This window comes from Topomyia yanbarensis, chromosome 1, assembly GCF_030247195.1.
Source record: "Topomyia yanbarensis strain Yona2022 chromosome 1, ASM3024719v1, whole genome shotgun sequence".
Lineage (NCBI taxonomy): Eukaryota > Metazoa > Arthropoda > Insecta > Diptera > Culicidae > Topomyia > Topomyia yanbarensis.
In genome coordinates, this window is record NC_080670.1 from 195,662,675 (window position 1) to 195,678,346 (window position 15,672).

Consider the following 15,672-nt stretch of genomic DNA (forward strand, 5'->3'; position numbering starts at 1 on the left):
CTAACAAAGAAATTCTCACCATTACTGTTACTATGCTGCCGCAGTGGTTTCGAACGGGGCTGGATGAGTGGCCGTTCCGGGGACTCGTCCGCGTATGGAATGTTTTCGCCGAGCGTAAGCGGTCTGGAGTGATGCGCTGAACGACGCGTCGGTGTCGGATTCGGATCGCCGGGAGTGGCAGTGCTGTAGCAGCTGCTGCTGTTGTCGCAATCGCTTTCCAGGGTCGTTTCCGCCACGTCCCGATCGGAATCGATCGAGGAGGTACGCAGCGAGCGCAGCTTGTTGTCCAGCGTGATCGTGATCGTTTTGAGGGACATCGAACCTGAAAAAGGCGGGAATTGGTGGTTAGTCTGCGGTAGAGGAAGGGGGTGAGAGCTCAACTCGTCAGGCGGTTAGATGTCAAAAGTTCGAAGGGTTAACGAGTTTTTTTCAAGCTCAAAAGAAATTATGGCTTGGTCCATTGTATGATGAAATCACATTAATTCTGTTTAGAGATTCAGCTTTAGTGCAGAGGCAGAAGTAGATACATAAGACAGTTGTTTCACAGGGTATGAGCGTGCACGATCTCATGGATTTGTTTTCAACAGCACACATAAGTTAGTATCTCAACACAACAATCAGATAAGGGCGTAATTTTTTTTCTTAAATTTTGATCAGTAATAAATAAATTGTTTTATTTTATTTTTTTTCAACTTGTTTTTTTTTTCAACTTGTTAAAACGTTCATCTGGGAACAGCAGACGTGGAGTCTTCAGCTCTAGAGAAGGATGTCGTTGAAGTAAAGCAAAAATATCAACGGTCCCAAGTGGCTTCCCGGGGGGTATTCCTGACGTCGAAATAAATGTCGGTGCCTGTCAATTTCCACCGACAACCACTATTTCACGATCTGTGAGTTGGGATAGGAACAACTGCAAAAAACTACCGTCGATTTCAATTCTCTCCCGTTTAGCGATTGTTTTATCGAGATTTACTTTATCAAAAACAGCAGACAGGGTCAGTTTGAGCACAACGTTTCATGCTCTCATACATACAAAGTTCGAAAGGCAGAGAACAGGAGCGGCCACCCAGAGCACGGTGGCAAAACTTGCACTAGAAAGCTGACCAGAAAGTGGATGAAAAAGATGCCGAAATACGCTAAAAAATTCTTATTTGGCAAGCAAACCGTGACGAAAGTTAACTTTTTTGGACTTTTTTGATTTCAAAGGGGGAAGAATTTCAAAATAGAACTGATATTTTTGATGCCAAATGACTTCAAAATGCATAAAGCGTCAAAATTTGATGCAATCTCGAATTTTTTTTTAACGAAAATTGACTTTTTTGACGATTTTTGTTCAAAGGGGGGAGAGTAAGGGAAAATTTAAAAACCGAATTTGCATTTTTGATGCCAAATGACTTTAAAATGCATGAAACATCGAGATTTGATGAAAACTCGAAAAAAATTTTTTTGGCGAAAATCGAAAAAAAAAATTTAACGAAAATCGACTTTTTTAGTTCAAAGAGGGGGAAATTTCCAAATCGAGCAGGTATTATTGATGCCAAATGATTTCAAAATGTAAAAAGCGTCAAAATTTGATGCAATCTCAAAAAAAAATTTTTAACGAAAATTGACTTTTTTTGACGATTTTTGTTCAAAGGGGGGAGTAAAGGAAAATTTCAAAATCGACTTTGTATTTTTGATGCCAAATGACTTTAAAATGCATGAAACGTCGAGATTTGATGAAAACTCGAAAAAAAATTTTTGGCGAAAATCGAAATTTTTTTTAACGAATATCGACTTTTTTCGACTTTTTTTGTTCAAAGAGGGGGAAAATTTCAAAATCGAGTTGGCATTTTTGATGCCAAATGACTTCAAAATGCATAAAGCGTCAAAATTTGATGTAATCTCGAAATTTTTTTTTAACGAAGATTGACTTTTTTGACGATTTTTGTTCAAAGGGGGGAGTAAAGAAAATTTTTAAAATCGAATTTGCATTTTTGATGCCAAATGACTTTAAAATGCATGAAACGTCGAGATTTGATGCAATCTCGAAAAAATATTTTTTTGACGAAAGTTTGTTTTTTGGACTTTTTTTTCAAAGGAGGAAGTAAAGGAAAATTTCAAAATCGAATTTGCATTTTTGATGCCAAATGACTTTAAAATGCATGAAACGTCGAGATTTGATGGAATCTCGAGAAAAATTTTTTTTAACGAAAGTTCTTTTTTGGACTTTTTTTGTTCAAAGGGGGCGAAATTTCCAAATCGAGCTGGTATTATTGATTCCAAATGACTTCAAAATGCATAAAGCGTCAAAATTTGATGAAATCTCGAAAAAAATTTTTTAACGAAAATTGACTTTTTTGACGATTTTTGTTCAAAGGGGGGAGTAAAGGAAAATTTCAAAATCGAATTTGCATTTTCGATGCCAAATGACTTTAAAATGCATCAAACGTCGAGATTTGATGTAATCTCGAAAAAAAAAAATTTAACGAAAATTATTTATTTATTTTATTTAAATAAAGGAAAATTTCAAAATCGAATTTGCATTTTTGATGCCAAATGACTTTAAAATGCATGAAACGTCGAAATTTGATGCAATCTCGAAAAAAATTTTTTTAACGAAAGTTCTTTTTTGGACTTTTTTTGTTCAAAGGGGGAAAAATTTGAAAATGGAATTTGCATTTATGATGCCAAATGACTTCAAAATGCATAAAGCGTCAAAATTTGATGAAAACTCGAAAAAAAAAATTTAACGAAAATTGACTTTTTTGACGATTTTTGTTCAAAGGGGGGAGTAAAGGAAAATTTCAAAATCGAATTTGCATTTTGGACGCCAAATGACTTTAAAATGCATGAAACGTCGAAATTTGATGCAATCTCGAAAAAAAAATTTTTAACGAAAGTTCTTTTTTTGTTCAAAGGGGGAAAATCTCAAAATCGAGCTGGTATTATTGATGCCAAATGACTCCTAAATGCATAACGCGTCAAAATTTGATGTTATCTCGAAAAAAAAAAATTTGACGAAGATTGACTTTTTTGACGATTTTTGTTCAAAGGGGGGGAGTAAAGGAAAATTTCAAAATCGAATTTGCATTTTCGATGCCAAATGACTTTAAAATGCATGAAACGTCGAGATTTGATGAAAACTCGAAAAAAAAAAATTTAACGAAAGTTCTTTTTTGGACTTTTTTTTGTTCAAAAGAGGGAAAATCTCAAAATCGAGCTGGTATTATTGATGCCAAATGACTTCTAAATGCATAACGCGTCAAAATCTCGAAAAAAAAAATTTAACGAAAATTGACTTTTTTGACGATTTTTGTTCAAAGGGGGGAGTAAAGGAAAATTTCAAAATCGAATTTGCATTTTCGATGCCAAATGACTTTAAAATGCATGAAACGTCGAGATTTGATGAAAACTCGAAAAAAAATTTTTTAACGAAAGTTCTTTTTTGGACTTTCTTTTGTTCAAAAGAGGGAAAATCTCAAAATCGAGCTGGTATTATTGATGCCAAATGACTTCTAAATGCATAACGCGTCAAAATTTGATGTTATCTCGAAAAATTTTTTTTAACGAAAATTGACTTTTTTTGACGATTTTTGTTCAAAGGAAAATTTCAAAATCAAATTTGCATTTTTGATGCCAAATGACTTTAAAATTCTTGAAACGTCGAGATTTGATGCAATCTCGAAAATTTTTTTTTAACGAAAGTTATTACAAAATTCCGCAATTCTCACTTACACGCCGACGCCTAATCTCGTCCTAGATGGTACCGAGAAAATCTGACCACGAAAACTTGAGATAAGGTGTATAGATCTCTGTTGATAGTGTAGCTGTCCCTAACTCTTTGAGTTAAAAAATGGGAACCACAGCCCATTAGCTGAAAAATAGCCATTCAACAAACATGAAAGCTCAATCTTATTGAAAGAAATTTATTATTCCTGCACATTGACCCTCCCATAGATGAGTATCTAGTTATTTATGTAAACACTGAACAAACAAAGCTGAACTATAAATATCATTTAGGCACCGCCAAAGGGAACTTGACCCTAAACCCACAACTCAATCATCAATGTGATGTGTTATTTGTTAGAGAGCATTGATAGACTCGATAGAGCAGAAAATCTTATTCAAAAGAATTAACAATGGTTGATATTAAGTAAATAAATTATATGATATGATGGCGGTAAGAATCTATCTATCAATTTGAATTCCGACATTACGTTAAAATAAATTTTCATATCCGGCAATAATGTATAAAGAAATACTTGTGCCGAACGAGAACTTTCTGGCACCGGAACGTTATCGTTTGAGTTAAAGGCAAGCTGTTAGTAATAACAATTCAAAACAGGATGGGAAATCACGATAAAAAAAACACACAGCTTTATCACAAAAGGAATTGGAACCGTACAGGTTCCAGCGAACAAAGCAGCCAGAAACAAGCTCACGTTTGCAAAACCCATAAATACCTTTCGGGTATAATTCGACGAATTTCCTGAGAATCCATCGAAAGCTTTTTTTTTTTCTCAAATAGCAGTTTTATCAGAGAGTTTTTGTTTGTAATAAATAGGAAAAGAGTCATTTCTTCAATTTTTCTTTCCATAAAAGAAAATTGAGAAATTCGGTACAAGACTGAGTACAAGTCAAACGAATCTCACGAATAATACCACGGATAATATCTTCGATAAACTGAAAGAAAGACGTTTGGAAATGTTCAGCTGTGAACTAAACAAAATGATCCCCCTTCACTCACCATTATCAGCAAACGCACTATCGTTCGAGTCCTCCTCCGAGGACCGGTTTAATACTGACGAATTATCATCATTACTCTGACTGCTGTGGTGCCGGCTGTCCCCGCTGCCACTGCCCCCGCTATGGTGATGATAGTAGTGATGATGATGGTGATGGTGTTGATGCACCAGATTCTCCTTCTGACCGTCATCGGACCCTACGATGGTGGTGGTTGGTGCTGCTGCACCACGCGGTGCTGCTGCTAACAACGCTGCTACCGGATCCGACTGGCTACCACTACCACTCGTACCGTCGTGGTGGTTTCCATTGCGAGGAGCAGCCGCCGCCGCCTCCGCGCTGCTCGGATGCAAATATCGATGGTTATTCTGGTGGGTGGTTTTGTGGGACGTTGCACGTTCCTTCGATTCCGCTGACTGTGGGAAAATTCGGCAATTTTCATCATGAATGAGGTAAATAAAATATGATCATTACCGTTGTACTATCCAGTGAGAGGGTGTCCGGTGTCGTCGAAGACATGGTGCTCTTTCGCTGTGCCGTTCTTCGAATCTTCCTATTGGCCGCCTGAACGATCTGTGCCACGAAATGTGAGCTACTCTCCTTTGATGATTCTCTGAAGGCTGCGGATGGAAAAAAAATTGAGAATTGATTTCGTAACCGGTCGGAGATGATTTACGTTCAATTTTGGAAACATTATCCAACAACAGCGATGTAGACGGTACATCCAAACCCGAATCAACGGTAGTAGTTGATTGTTTCTCCACCACAATCGGCAATAGATCGTCTTCGAAGAAGTATTGATACTGTAAACGAAAAAAAAAAAACAAAATTATTGTTCACTGTTACATTTTCATTTAAAACTCTCTTCACTCACATGAGTAATAAGCACTTCCACGATTTGGCACTGGTGCTTCATGTCCTTGACGGCCGTTTCCAGCGACTCGTTAACCGACCGCACCACCGACGGACCAAAAACAATTGCCAAATTTCGCGGGTCCATCAGATTGACCAGCGCGTTGGTGCTGACGGCGTGCAGATGACGCATCAGATGCTTTAACGTTTCGTAGTTGTAGGTCGGGATTCGCTTCAGCAGTTGCTTCAGCTCGATCAGTCTCGCCTGGCCGGACAGTTTATCGGCACAGATAAAGCTATGGTACAGTTCGTTCGGTAGCAACGGTTCCGGTAGGTTCCGTATGAACGATTTCAGCAACGAGGAAACCACATTTACGTCCTCCCACTTGGGATCCCGGAGGGTAACCTCGTCCATTCCGCGATTTACCTGATCGGTCAGCTGGGATATCGCGGCCGTATTGCCCGGTATCCGATAGATTCCTATCACTCCCAGTCCCTTAGTTTCCACGATCCCAGTACACTTAGCTAGCAGCAAAGGAACATACGGGTTTTCATCCGACGGTGGACACAGCGGCAGAGGAGCATTGATGGAAGCTCCATCGGGTAGCAACATTTCCGGATGCTGGGCTCCCGGGGAACCCGGCTGACCTTGCATCTTTCGAAACTGCCGGGCAACGATCCCTTTCCAGGTTTTCGATTTAGGCGATCCGGTTTCCTTGTCCGAACTTTCCTTCCCACTGTGGTGACTGTTGGCGTTGGCTATCGCCGCCGGTGTGAGAACCGCTGCCGAGTTATGTTGCGGTGTTTTGCGGCTTTTGGTAACCGGTGACTGGCCGGAGGGAGATCGTGACCCGAGGGCATACTTGCGGTGTGATTTTGCCGATAGGACCGGCGAGAATTCGTCGTTGCTGGTTGTTGATTGCACACTCGTTAGGGCGGCCACTCGCTGGGGTTCGGCTTGCTGACCGCCGAAGTTGTTGATGTAATCCTGGAATGAAGAGGGAGAGAGAGATAGAAATTATTATTATTCACAATGACTGAAAAAAAACACACTATCGCTCCGTGCACCGAGCGGGACAAAATTTGACAGATCTCCCGCTGAATGTTTTCCTGCTCGCGGTCAACCCGCACGAAGCGACTGTTCTGTGGATAGTAAACTACTATTATTGGAGCTGTTAGGATTAAATCCATTGCAGTGCGCGTGAGGCAAGGTCACATAATTTATTCCGCGGAACGACTGACGGCTAGTGAGGAGGTACGTTACCCAAACACAAGAGGTTTTTATTGACGATATCGGATGGCAACCGGAGCTGATAAGGTTTGTTATCAGTGAGCTACGGGGGTATTGTTTTGATGTGCCTTTTTTAGCTTACGGTATCTGACCGTTATCAGGTGCTGAAGGGGGAGAGAGCGTACTGCGTAAAAATTCCTAGCAGTTCACGTGAGTCTTCGTTGGAAATAGTATCCAGAACAAATCTCCGTGTCATGGAATAGAATTTCCTCAAGCTATAGTAAGCAGAATTTTGGAAAAACGTGAGATATCTGCTGTGGTGTATAAGGCCATCGAGGATCTGTGCGAACTAATTGAATAGTAATACTTCACAATATATCTAAAGTCTAGAATTCAGATTTTAAAAAATCTGAATTCTAGAAAATCTGTTCTTCACCATTAATAATTATGAGTAAAATAGTTAAAACATCTTGTTCGATGGATCTTGTGTTTTCAATCAAGTTATGAACCTCCTCTAAAACACACCATTAAAAAGTTTTACAACAATTAATATTGAAACGTGTGAATTACTCGAGTTCAAGTTCACCCAGGCTGACCCTTAGTTACAGGGCGGCACAGATTTGTCCACAGAAATGTAGGATATCTTGAACAAAAACCAACATTATACTATTATTAAACAGTTTTATTATCCCCACAATTATATTCCCTTAAAGAATCCTGAAAGATACTACCTTTTTGGTATTCATAGGAAAAAGTTGTCTTGAAAAGGAACTTGCTCTATAATTTTCAAGCAGTACAATATTTTAGACATTTGACCTGAACCTTGTTTTTTGGAAAATGATTTATTCAGATCTCATTTTTATTTAATTAATTTTGCTGGGCACCTTATAGATGACACGAACTGATTCCTGTTACTTAGTCACATATCTTCGACCGATACGGTTTAAAAAAGACAAAAATTTCAAGCTTCATTGCGTTAATTTTTTATCAAGCATAAGAAGAATGTAATCTACTACAAATTCTGGAAGTGTATGTATGCCTTTCTCCGTTTCGCCGCGGCCAGACATGATGGTTTACTTTAAATGAATAATGGAACCGGCATGGTTATATCACCGTGAGTAACGCTGCACGGTGGGAAAAAGGTGGACCCAAAACGCTCTCACTAGTTTGATAGAAGGCTAAGTTTTGTTATCCAAAATGCACACTACTTATGTAAAAATGTCTGGGGAGTCGATTGCAGGTATTTAAAATGACCGTAAGGTACACTCTCTTGCTTCTTTTGCCCTAATTCCCCTTTTTGTTAGAGTCTAAGGAAGATAGTAGGATTGACTATATAAAACGTTTTAATTCGTTTTACCCCAATTCTCCCCAAATATTGAGTTTTTCAGTTTTTCTTTACTTCACATCTAGGAAGTAGGATTAATGCCGCTGATCACAAATAGTGCATCTTATGCAAGAAAAAAAGTTCAAGGAAACGGGTGAAGATAGATAGAATGACTACACGGGACATACGATCCCGTTTTCCCCCAATTTTTCCCAAACTCAAGAGGGAAATTGTACATGGCAATATATTTAGGAAAGTGTCGGAATGCAGTTGATCAATAGGAATATAGGAATAGGAATAGGAATCGATTCCAGATCGTCCGAATGTCCGCATGAAATGTGTGAACCCGTATTACCCCGTATGCTTCCTATAATTCAAGATTGAACTCAAACCAAGTTTTGCATTTGGGGAAGAGGATGAATACGACTCATCCAAAGTAGTAATTTTATGCAAAAAAGTTCGGGGAATCAATTGGAGATAGAAGGACCGCACAAAACGTGTGTATCCATTTTACCCCAATTCTTCTCATAACTCAAGTGTGAAATTAGATCAGGCCCTTCGCCTCAGAAATAGGCTGAATGAGACTGATCAAATGTATTAATTTATTAAAAAAAAGTACGGGGATTCGGTTGAAGATAAATAAAATGACCGCACGATACATGTGTACTCGTTTTACCCCAGTTTCCAGAACTCAAGTTTGAAGTAATTTCTTACTCCATATTTAAGAAGAAGAGTGCGGCGCATCAAAAATAACATTTCTTAATAATGAAAACCCGAGAAATTGATTACAGATAATTAAACGGACCGTACGAAACGTGTGAACCCGTTTAACCCTACTTCTTCCTTCTCATATTTCGAGTTTTCAATTAAACCTGACTACATTTCAGAAACAGACTGAACGCAATTTTGTTGGACATTTAAGAATTACTACTTTTTATCAGCTGCATTCAACATCTTTGCGAGTAGTATAGGCAGGTTTAATTTCACACTTAAGTTATGAGAGGAACTTAAGGTAAAACGGATACACATGTTTTGTGCGGACATTGCAGCTAGCTTCAATTCATTCCCTGGGCTATTTAACATAAAACATTATTTTTTTATCAGCCACTTTCAGCCTCTTTCTGAAGTGTGGGGTAAGTATAATTTCGCACATGTTTAAGAGAAAGAATCGGGGTAAAACGGGTTAACACGTTTCGTGCGGTCATTCCAAGTATATTCAATCGATTCTCTCAACTGTTTTACATAAAAACTAGTTCCTTTTTCTGAAATGATGAGTAAGGTATAACTCCACACATATGATGTGTGAAGAATTGGGGTAAAACGGGTATATACGTTTCGTGCGGTCATTCTAACTATCTTCAATCGATTTTCTGGAATTTTTTCCGTAACAAATTTTCGTCTGCCGCATTCAGCACCTTTCCGAGAAGCACAGCCAGGTTTAACTTCCCACTTGAGTTAGGGGGAGAATTTGGATAAAACGGGTACACATGTTTCGCGCAGTTATTCTAGCTATCTTCAATGTACTCCTCTAAATTTTTTACATAACAACTATTACTTTTGATCAGCCGCTCTCGGCCTCTTTCTGAAATGTTGAGTAAGTTATAACTCCACACTTGTAATATGTTAAGAATTGGGGTAAAACGGATACAAACGTTTCGTACGATCGTTCATACTATCTTCAGTCGATTTACCGGATTTTTCTATATAAGAATTATTATTTTTCATCAGCCACATTCAGTTTAGGTTTTAGGTTCATTTTTTTCGCACTGCGCGCTGGTTGTTCGCGTGTAATGCCGAACCAAAACCAATTGACACCGCCAAATCAGGAGACACCAAAGTGTCCGGCCTTTGTGAGTCCTCAAATAAGGCAAAAGTCGCTCCTGTAGATTTGTTCGTTGATGATTCCCCAGATATGCCAAAAGGGCTGATTCATTTTTCCACATTCGCAGATCGCTTGCCAGACAAGGAATTTCGACAGCTTCCTCTTTCGGAGACTTTCAGGGTCTGCAGTGTCGTATTTCCTACCATTACATCGTTCCGCTTGATTGTCTCATGCCCCTTGAATATATTGATCACATGGGATATGGTTGAAAGTGCATCTAACTATGAGAGGCGTTAGGATTTTCCAGCGCACATTTTCTTGCTCCGAAGCATCCAGTGTAGCCTCTCGACCGATGTAAACATTACGCAATAAACTACTTCCAGTTAAAATGTTAGTTTTACTACCATGCTAAAAGTTACTAACAATTGCGTTCATTATTAAGTAGAATATCGGTATTGGGGGAAAATATTATTATACAGCAACATTTATTCTCTCAATTCATTATAAATAGTCTTGCTTTGTTTGTTAGATTATGCTTAGTGCAACCAATTCACTTTTCAGCATGGAGCTTTCTTGTAAAAAAACAATAACTTCTCTATTCTGCTCTTCTGGTAAGTAGCTTAATTAAGCGATAACTGTCGCGGGGAAGTGCATAATCGATCATCAGTAGAACAACATTCTTCACTAAATAGGAGCGGCTCCAAACAGCGTCTGTCCCGGAACGGGTGGCTGAAGGCGAAATGTGATGCTTCAGCAGCTATATCCACGATGGCAACCCTAACACGAGGCGCGCTAAAATTGAGTTCTTGTCGGTCGGTCTCACGAACACTACTGCGGTTTCTTGGTTGAAAACAAACCCGTTTGATTTTGCCGTCTTTGTTTATTATTTTCCACCAGCTAGTGATGTAGTATTTGTGCCATGCGACGCGTACGTACATGAGCCGTAGAAAAGTCTATGGCATACCAAATAACGTACCAAACAACCTCGAAAATTGTAAACAAATATCGAACGAACAATCGGCACACTGTTGGGACCTACGAAAGACGCCCTACTTGCTCGGAAGTTGCAAAATGTGAAGGGTGAGATTTCCGTCTTCCAGAAAGTTCGAAGCCGAGATTGAGATTTCCGCATATTAAACTGTGGGTACCTCGTTCCAGTACCACGCCTACTACAGCTGCGATGAGAAGGTAGAACACGGAGTGGGTTTTGTAGTGCTTGATAAGTAGCAGCTTCATGTCTATAAATAGAAACGTGTCTGCGTGTTATGGATAAATAGCAAGCTTTTCAACTATTGTTTGATCAATAACTGCACTCCTACAAACGACAAACCGGAGGTTGTGAAAGATGAGTTCTATGATTATCTAAAACTACGGAGAGGATCCAAAACAAGGCGTAAAACTCGTCATCGGAGACACGAACACACAGGTAGCAAGGGATGAATTATTTACTCAAGTTATTGGAAAGGAGAGCCCTCCATTTACCCACTAAGGACAACTGCTGAAGGTTGATCAATCTCGCTGCAACCAGAGGCATGACTGGGGCGAGAATCTGTCACTAGACTGTACAGAAGTGGTTACCAGGTGGACGGAGAGGGAGCAATTTGAGTTACTATGGAACGAATACCCGAGCCGAGAAGATACTACAGTGTTCTGGACATGTGGCGCGAATGCAGGACTCTTCCTATTCACATTCGCGCTACATATTCAGCTAAAGTGTCACTCAACAGAGAACCTGGAATATGACGTCAACTTCGGGGCACGTTGTGTGCCTACGGACGGGCGTTCAAGGAGACTGGAGACTGACTGTCCAAGATCAAATAACATGTGAATCTAGGTAAAGGGTGTCCCACATTAAATTACATCATGAGAAAAATGCTCTAGAAAATAATCCATTGGATATTTTCTCTCGAAAATTCGGGTAGAAGTAAAGAACATTGCTTACACTGTTTTTCAAAAATTAAAAAAAATGGGGTCACCTGAAAAGCCACGTCGCGTATTGATTTTCCACAAGTGCCTAAAAAATCCTCGGAATGCTTCGGTCAGGGATGTGGCCAAAAAGTTGAATATGTCCAAGTCTTTAGTTCGAAGAGCCAAGGACCGGGAGGGACTGCATACCTATAAAGTGCAGAAGGCTCCAAATCGTGACGAACGGTCACGGTGGGAAAGTTACGGGCCCGGAAACTGTACACCCAGATGCTGATGAAGCCTCATTGACTCATTATGGATTATGAGACTTACATCAAGGCGGATTTCTGGCAGCTTCCGAGGCTACTGTTCTTCACCGTCCAGCACAAGTTTGATATTCCGGAAGAAGTAAGGGAACTTTCAAAGTTGTACAATAAATACATGATTTGGCAAGCGATCCGCTCATGTGGCAATCAGAGTGCGCCGTTCGACACTACCGGGACTGAACACGAGGAGAACCAGCTCAAGGAATGTCTGCAGAAACGAAGCTGAATGAAATAAAAGCTTACCAATAGTTTTTTTTTATTTCCAGAAAGTTTGAAAAGAATCGGTCCACTGGGTAATTTTTTACAGCGTAACACCTTGATGTGGTTCACTTCCTTCGTGTTCGTCGTAACTGCCACGACTCACATCTTCCTTGCTGTTTCTCTATCCATTTCTTACTTGTGATTAGATATTCTGATAATCTGCAATATTTATTCATGTCCAATCGTGTGTGCTTTTTTGCATTTTAGTGTAGAAGAGAGCCACTCGTGAAAACAAGTTTAATATTACATCCTACTTGGCAAATAAAATATTTGTGGTCATTAAAATGTTTGTATTATGAGAAAACTATAACTGTTTTCAAATGTTCACACCATCAAGATGAAAGGTGTATCTTTCCGAAACGTGGAACTATGGGAAGACAGGCGACCAAAAATCGAAAACTACATCAACACAAATTTAATTCCGTTCTATTCAGAGCTTTTATATACACTGTAATTAAGGAAATTCATGGTTATCTAGAAAAATAAAAGTTAAATAATGGGTAATATGGAAGTTTGAAGATAAAAATTGCGTTCCTGAAACTTTTCGTATCTGGAGTGAATTTTAACTGAATCATATGCTCAAATAAGTCATGTGAAAAGTAAGAACATCTTTTTTGTGATGTATTATTGAAAATATATATTCATTGTATTGGTTTGAACTATTATGAAGAATAACGAATCAAAGTCTAAAAATATCCACGAATTATCTCCGGGAAAAGAAGTCTCCCAAAGACTCCACTCTCGATGAGGGATCCAAGTACAATGTTTCTTCTAACTTATTGTTGTCCATTTTTGCTCTATACTAAGCACAATTCAATTGATGTTTCAATGGCAGTCACAATTAGTAGAGAAGTGTTGGATGTACTGTGTACGGAAACGTTTGATCTGACTACATTTTTGTCATACACATTACTGTGTAACAACAAATCAACCCGAAGGCACCCTTTTCATGACCAATGTAACTAGAAATTTATTTATTCGCAGACTTCTAATGCCAAGTACGACACTTTCATTGGCCACTTGCGTTTCCAACAAATTAAGTACTTGTCCTGGAAATTTGAACCATTTCTTTTTCGTAGTATTGGTTTGTATAGCACTCATTTATCCATATTTCCTGAACGAAAATTCCGAAGGAAATAATATACAAGCTACAAGGATGACTGGAAAGAGACTGCATTATAATCAACTAAATGGCTTTTGTGCTATCGACATAGCATAGCTTCACACTACTTACGTCAATGCAAATGATAACTTTGAAATGTCTACCTTTCCCGTACACAAATCGCATGCTCCGCGTGTCGCCTTAAATTCAATAAGTTGTCGCTTTCAAAACTTTGTTATCCCGATGTAATAAAACTGGAAATTGTCTAATAGGGCTGTCTAGAACGTTTTACATTATATATAATTCGAAAGAACAGCTCATGATAAAAAGAAGGAGAATACCCGAAACCTCGGCAGGATAAGCTTCGACTTCTTTTTCCCCTCACTGTTAAATATTCGGCTTCTTGGCCCTTGGGCTAATGCCTAATGTCCAATCGAATGCTATGTTTTCATCAGCAATCAGAACCTCTGTGTTTGCGGGACATCATCCGCAAGCAGTTGTTTACCTGTGAATGCAAGTAGTGTTTCCTTTTGGATTTACTTTCTTAACAAACGACAGCTATGCAGGTTTAGACCGCACACTGTGGTCTGTGCAAAGGAGGTGCTATGGTCCAGGGCCAGAAAACAACGAATAGAATGTTTTATCTCCACCCAAACACCATTGGGAATGGCGGAGAAGAAATTCCTCCAAGTGTATTTTTCAAAGGAGAGCACTTCGCCATTAATCGAGTAATATAGGAGCTTTTGCCAAGGCATGTATGAGAAAAGTAACCATCGGATGTTATGACCAGACTCACCTCAAAAGCCTCTACACAAAATTTGGGTTCAATCAGACATGATTACGAGATCGCGCAAAACGGTCGAAGTGCAACAATTTTCATCCGTGAAAAATTGAATTCCATTTTCTTATGCGAAATATCACGAAAGGAATTGCGTTGCGTTTAATGACTTAGTTCGGGTTAGATAAGGCTTGGTGTGACAATGCCGCAGAGAATTATGAGGAGGACTATTGTGTTTGGAATGCTATACTTGTTTTGAGTGGGCGCAAACCCAGTTGAGTCCGTCCATGCTTCAAAAATGCCTACAGAGGTATGTTGTCGGATGATAAAAACTGCACCGCGTATATCTAAAATATGAAACGTCCCAAATAACAATTGAAGCTTTACAGCAAGCTAGAAGTGCATTCTGAGTTTTATGAGTGGCTTCCAAACTACCATAAAATCTCAATTGTTATTAGCGGTGTTTGCCAATAAAACATAAGTAACTACATAGGCTTATTACGCCAGATACCTACAAACCGCCGAAAACATTTTGAATGCCACCCGCCTCGTCAACCCAACGCACACACAAGTATAAAAATAAACCAATTGACACCAACGCAAACTCATAAGCAACACACGCACGTCGCACCCTGCAATGTCCAACTCAAGCCACTCATGTACATGGCAAACCATTGTGTGTACATGACTCGAACCTATCGCATTTCTATACCCGTTGGTGTATGCAATGGTTCAAATCGCACACTAGGGTGAAGAGCGCACGATAAACTTTACACACAGTAAGGAAACGGGTTTGTACCACGAAATTTTATTACTCGGTTTACCTATGTGCGGTCGGCGCTTACTGTACCGTCCGGACATTATAGTCACGATGTTGCTCGTTTGGCATGCGAGCAACGAATGATACTGAATGGATGCGCGGGACGAAAATATGCTTGAGGAAACATTACCTAACATAAAAGTTTCACTTTTTAGTGTTTCCGAGACTGCTCGTCAGTAACTAACCAATTTAGTGTTACTTAGATAAGTCTAAACCAACACCACATTTGCGCCAGTTAGACACTAAAATCCAAAAAGTCACTCGTCTTGGGTGAATGCCTTAACAACAGGCTGGTACCGAGTGATGTGTGGTGCCAATTTAGACTTTTCTAATTAGCACTAAATTGGTGTTAATTACTGACGAGAAACATTAAAAAACTAAATTTTTATATTAGGTATTGTGTCCTCATGCACAACAAAATTCCCCCGGTTTGGGACATTTTGCATGTTCTCCATGTTTTCGAAGAGTGGTGTCTTCGTATGCTTTTGAAACGATGCAATTAATTCAAGCTTTCTCATTAACAAACAAA

The 15,672-nt window shown here is 39.3% G+C and overlaps 1 protein-coding gene across 5 annotated transcripts in view; it reads right to left on the bottom strand.

Annotated features, from left to right (window-relative positions):
- LOC131686301 (uncharacterized) overlaps positions 1-15,672 on the bottom strand; it is a 398,471-nt gene that overhangs the window by 13,273 nt on the left and 369,526 nt on the right. For all 5 annotated transcript variants that reach the window (XM_058970542.1, XM_058970540.1, XM_058970539.1 and 2 more), the window contains 5 exons: positions 5,597-6,562; positions 5,399-5,525; positions 5,197-5,342; positions 4,727-5,138; positions 20-322 (listed from right to left, as the gene is read on the bottom strand). In XM_058970542.1, the coding sequence (XP_058826525.1) occupies positions 20-322; positions 4,727-5,138; positions 5,197-5,342; positions 5,399-5,525; positions 5,597-6,562 (1,954 nt within the window). The remainder of the gene's footprint in view (positions 1-19; positions 323-4,726; positions 5,139-5,196; positions 5,343-5,398; positions 5,526-5,596; positions 6,563-15,672) is intronic.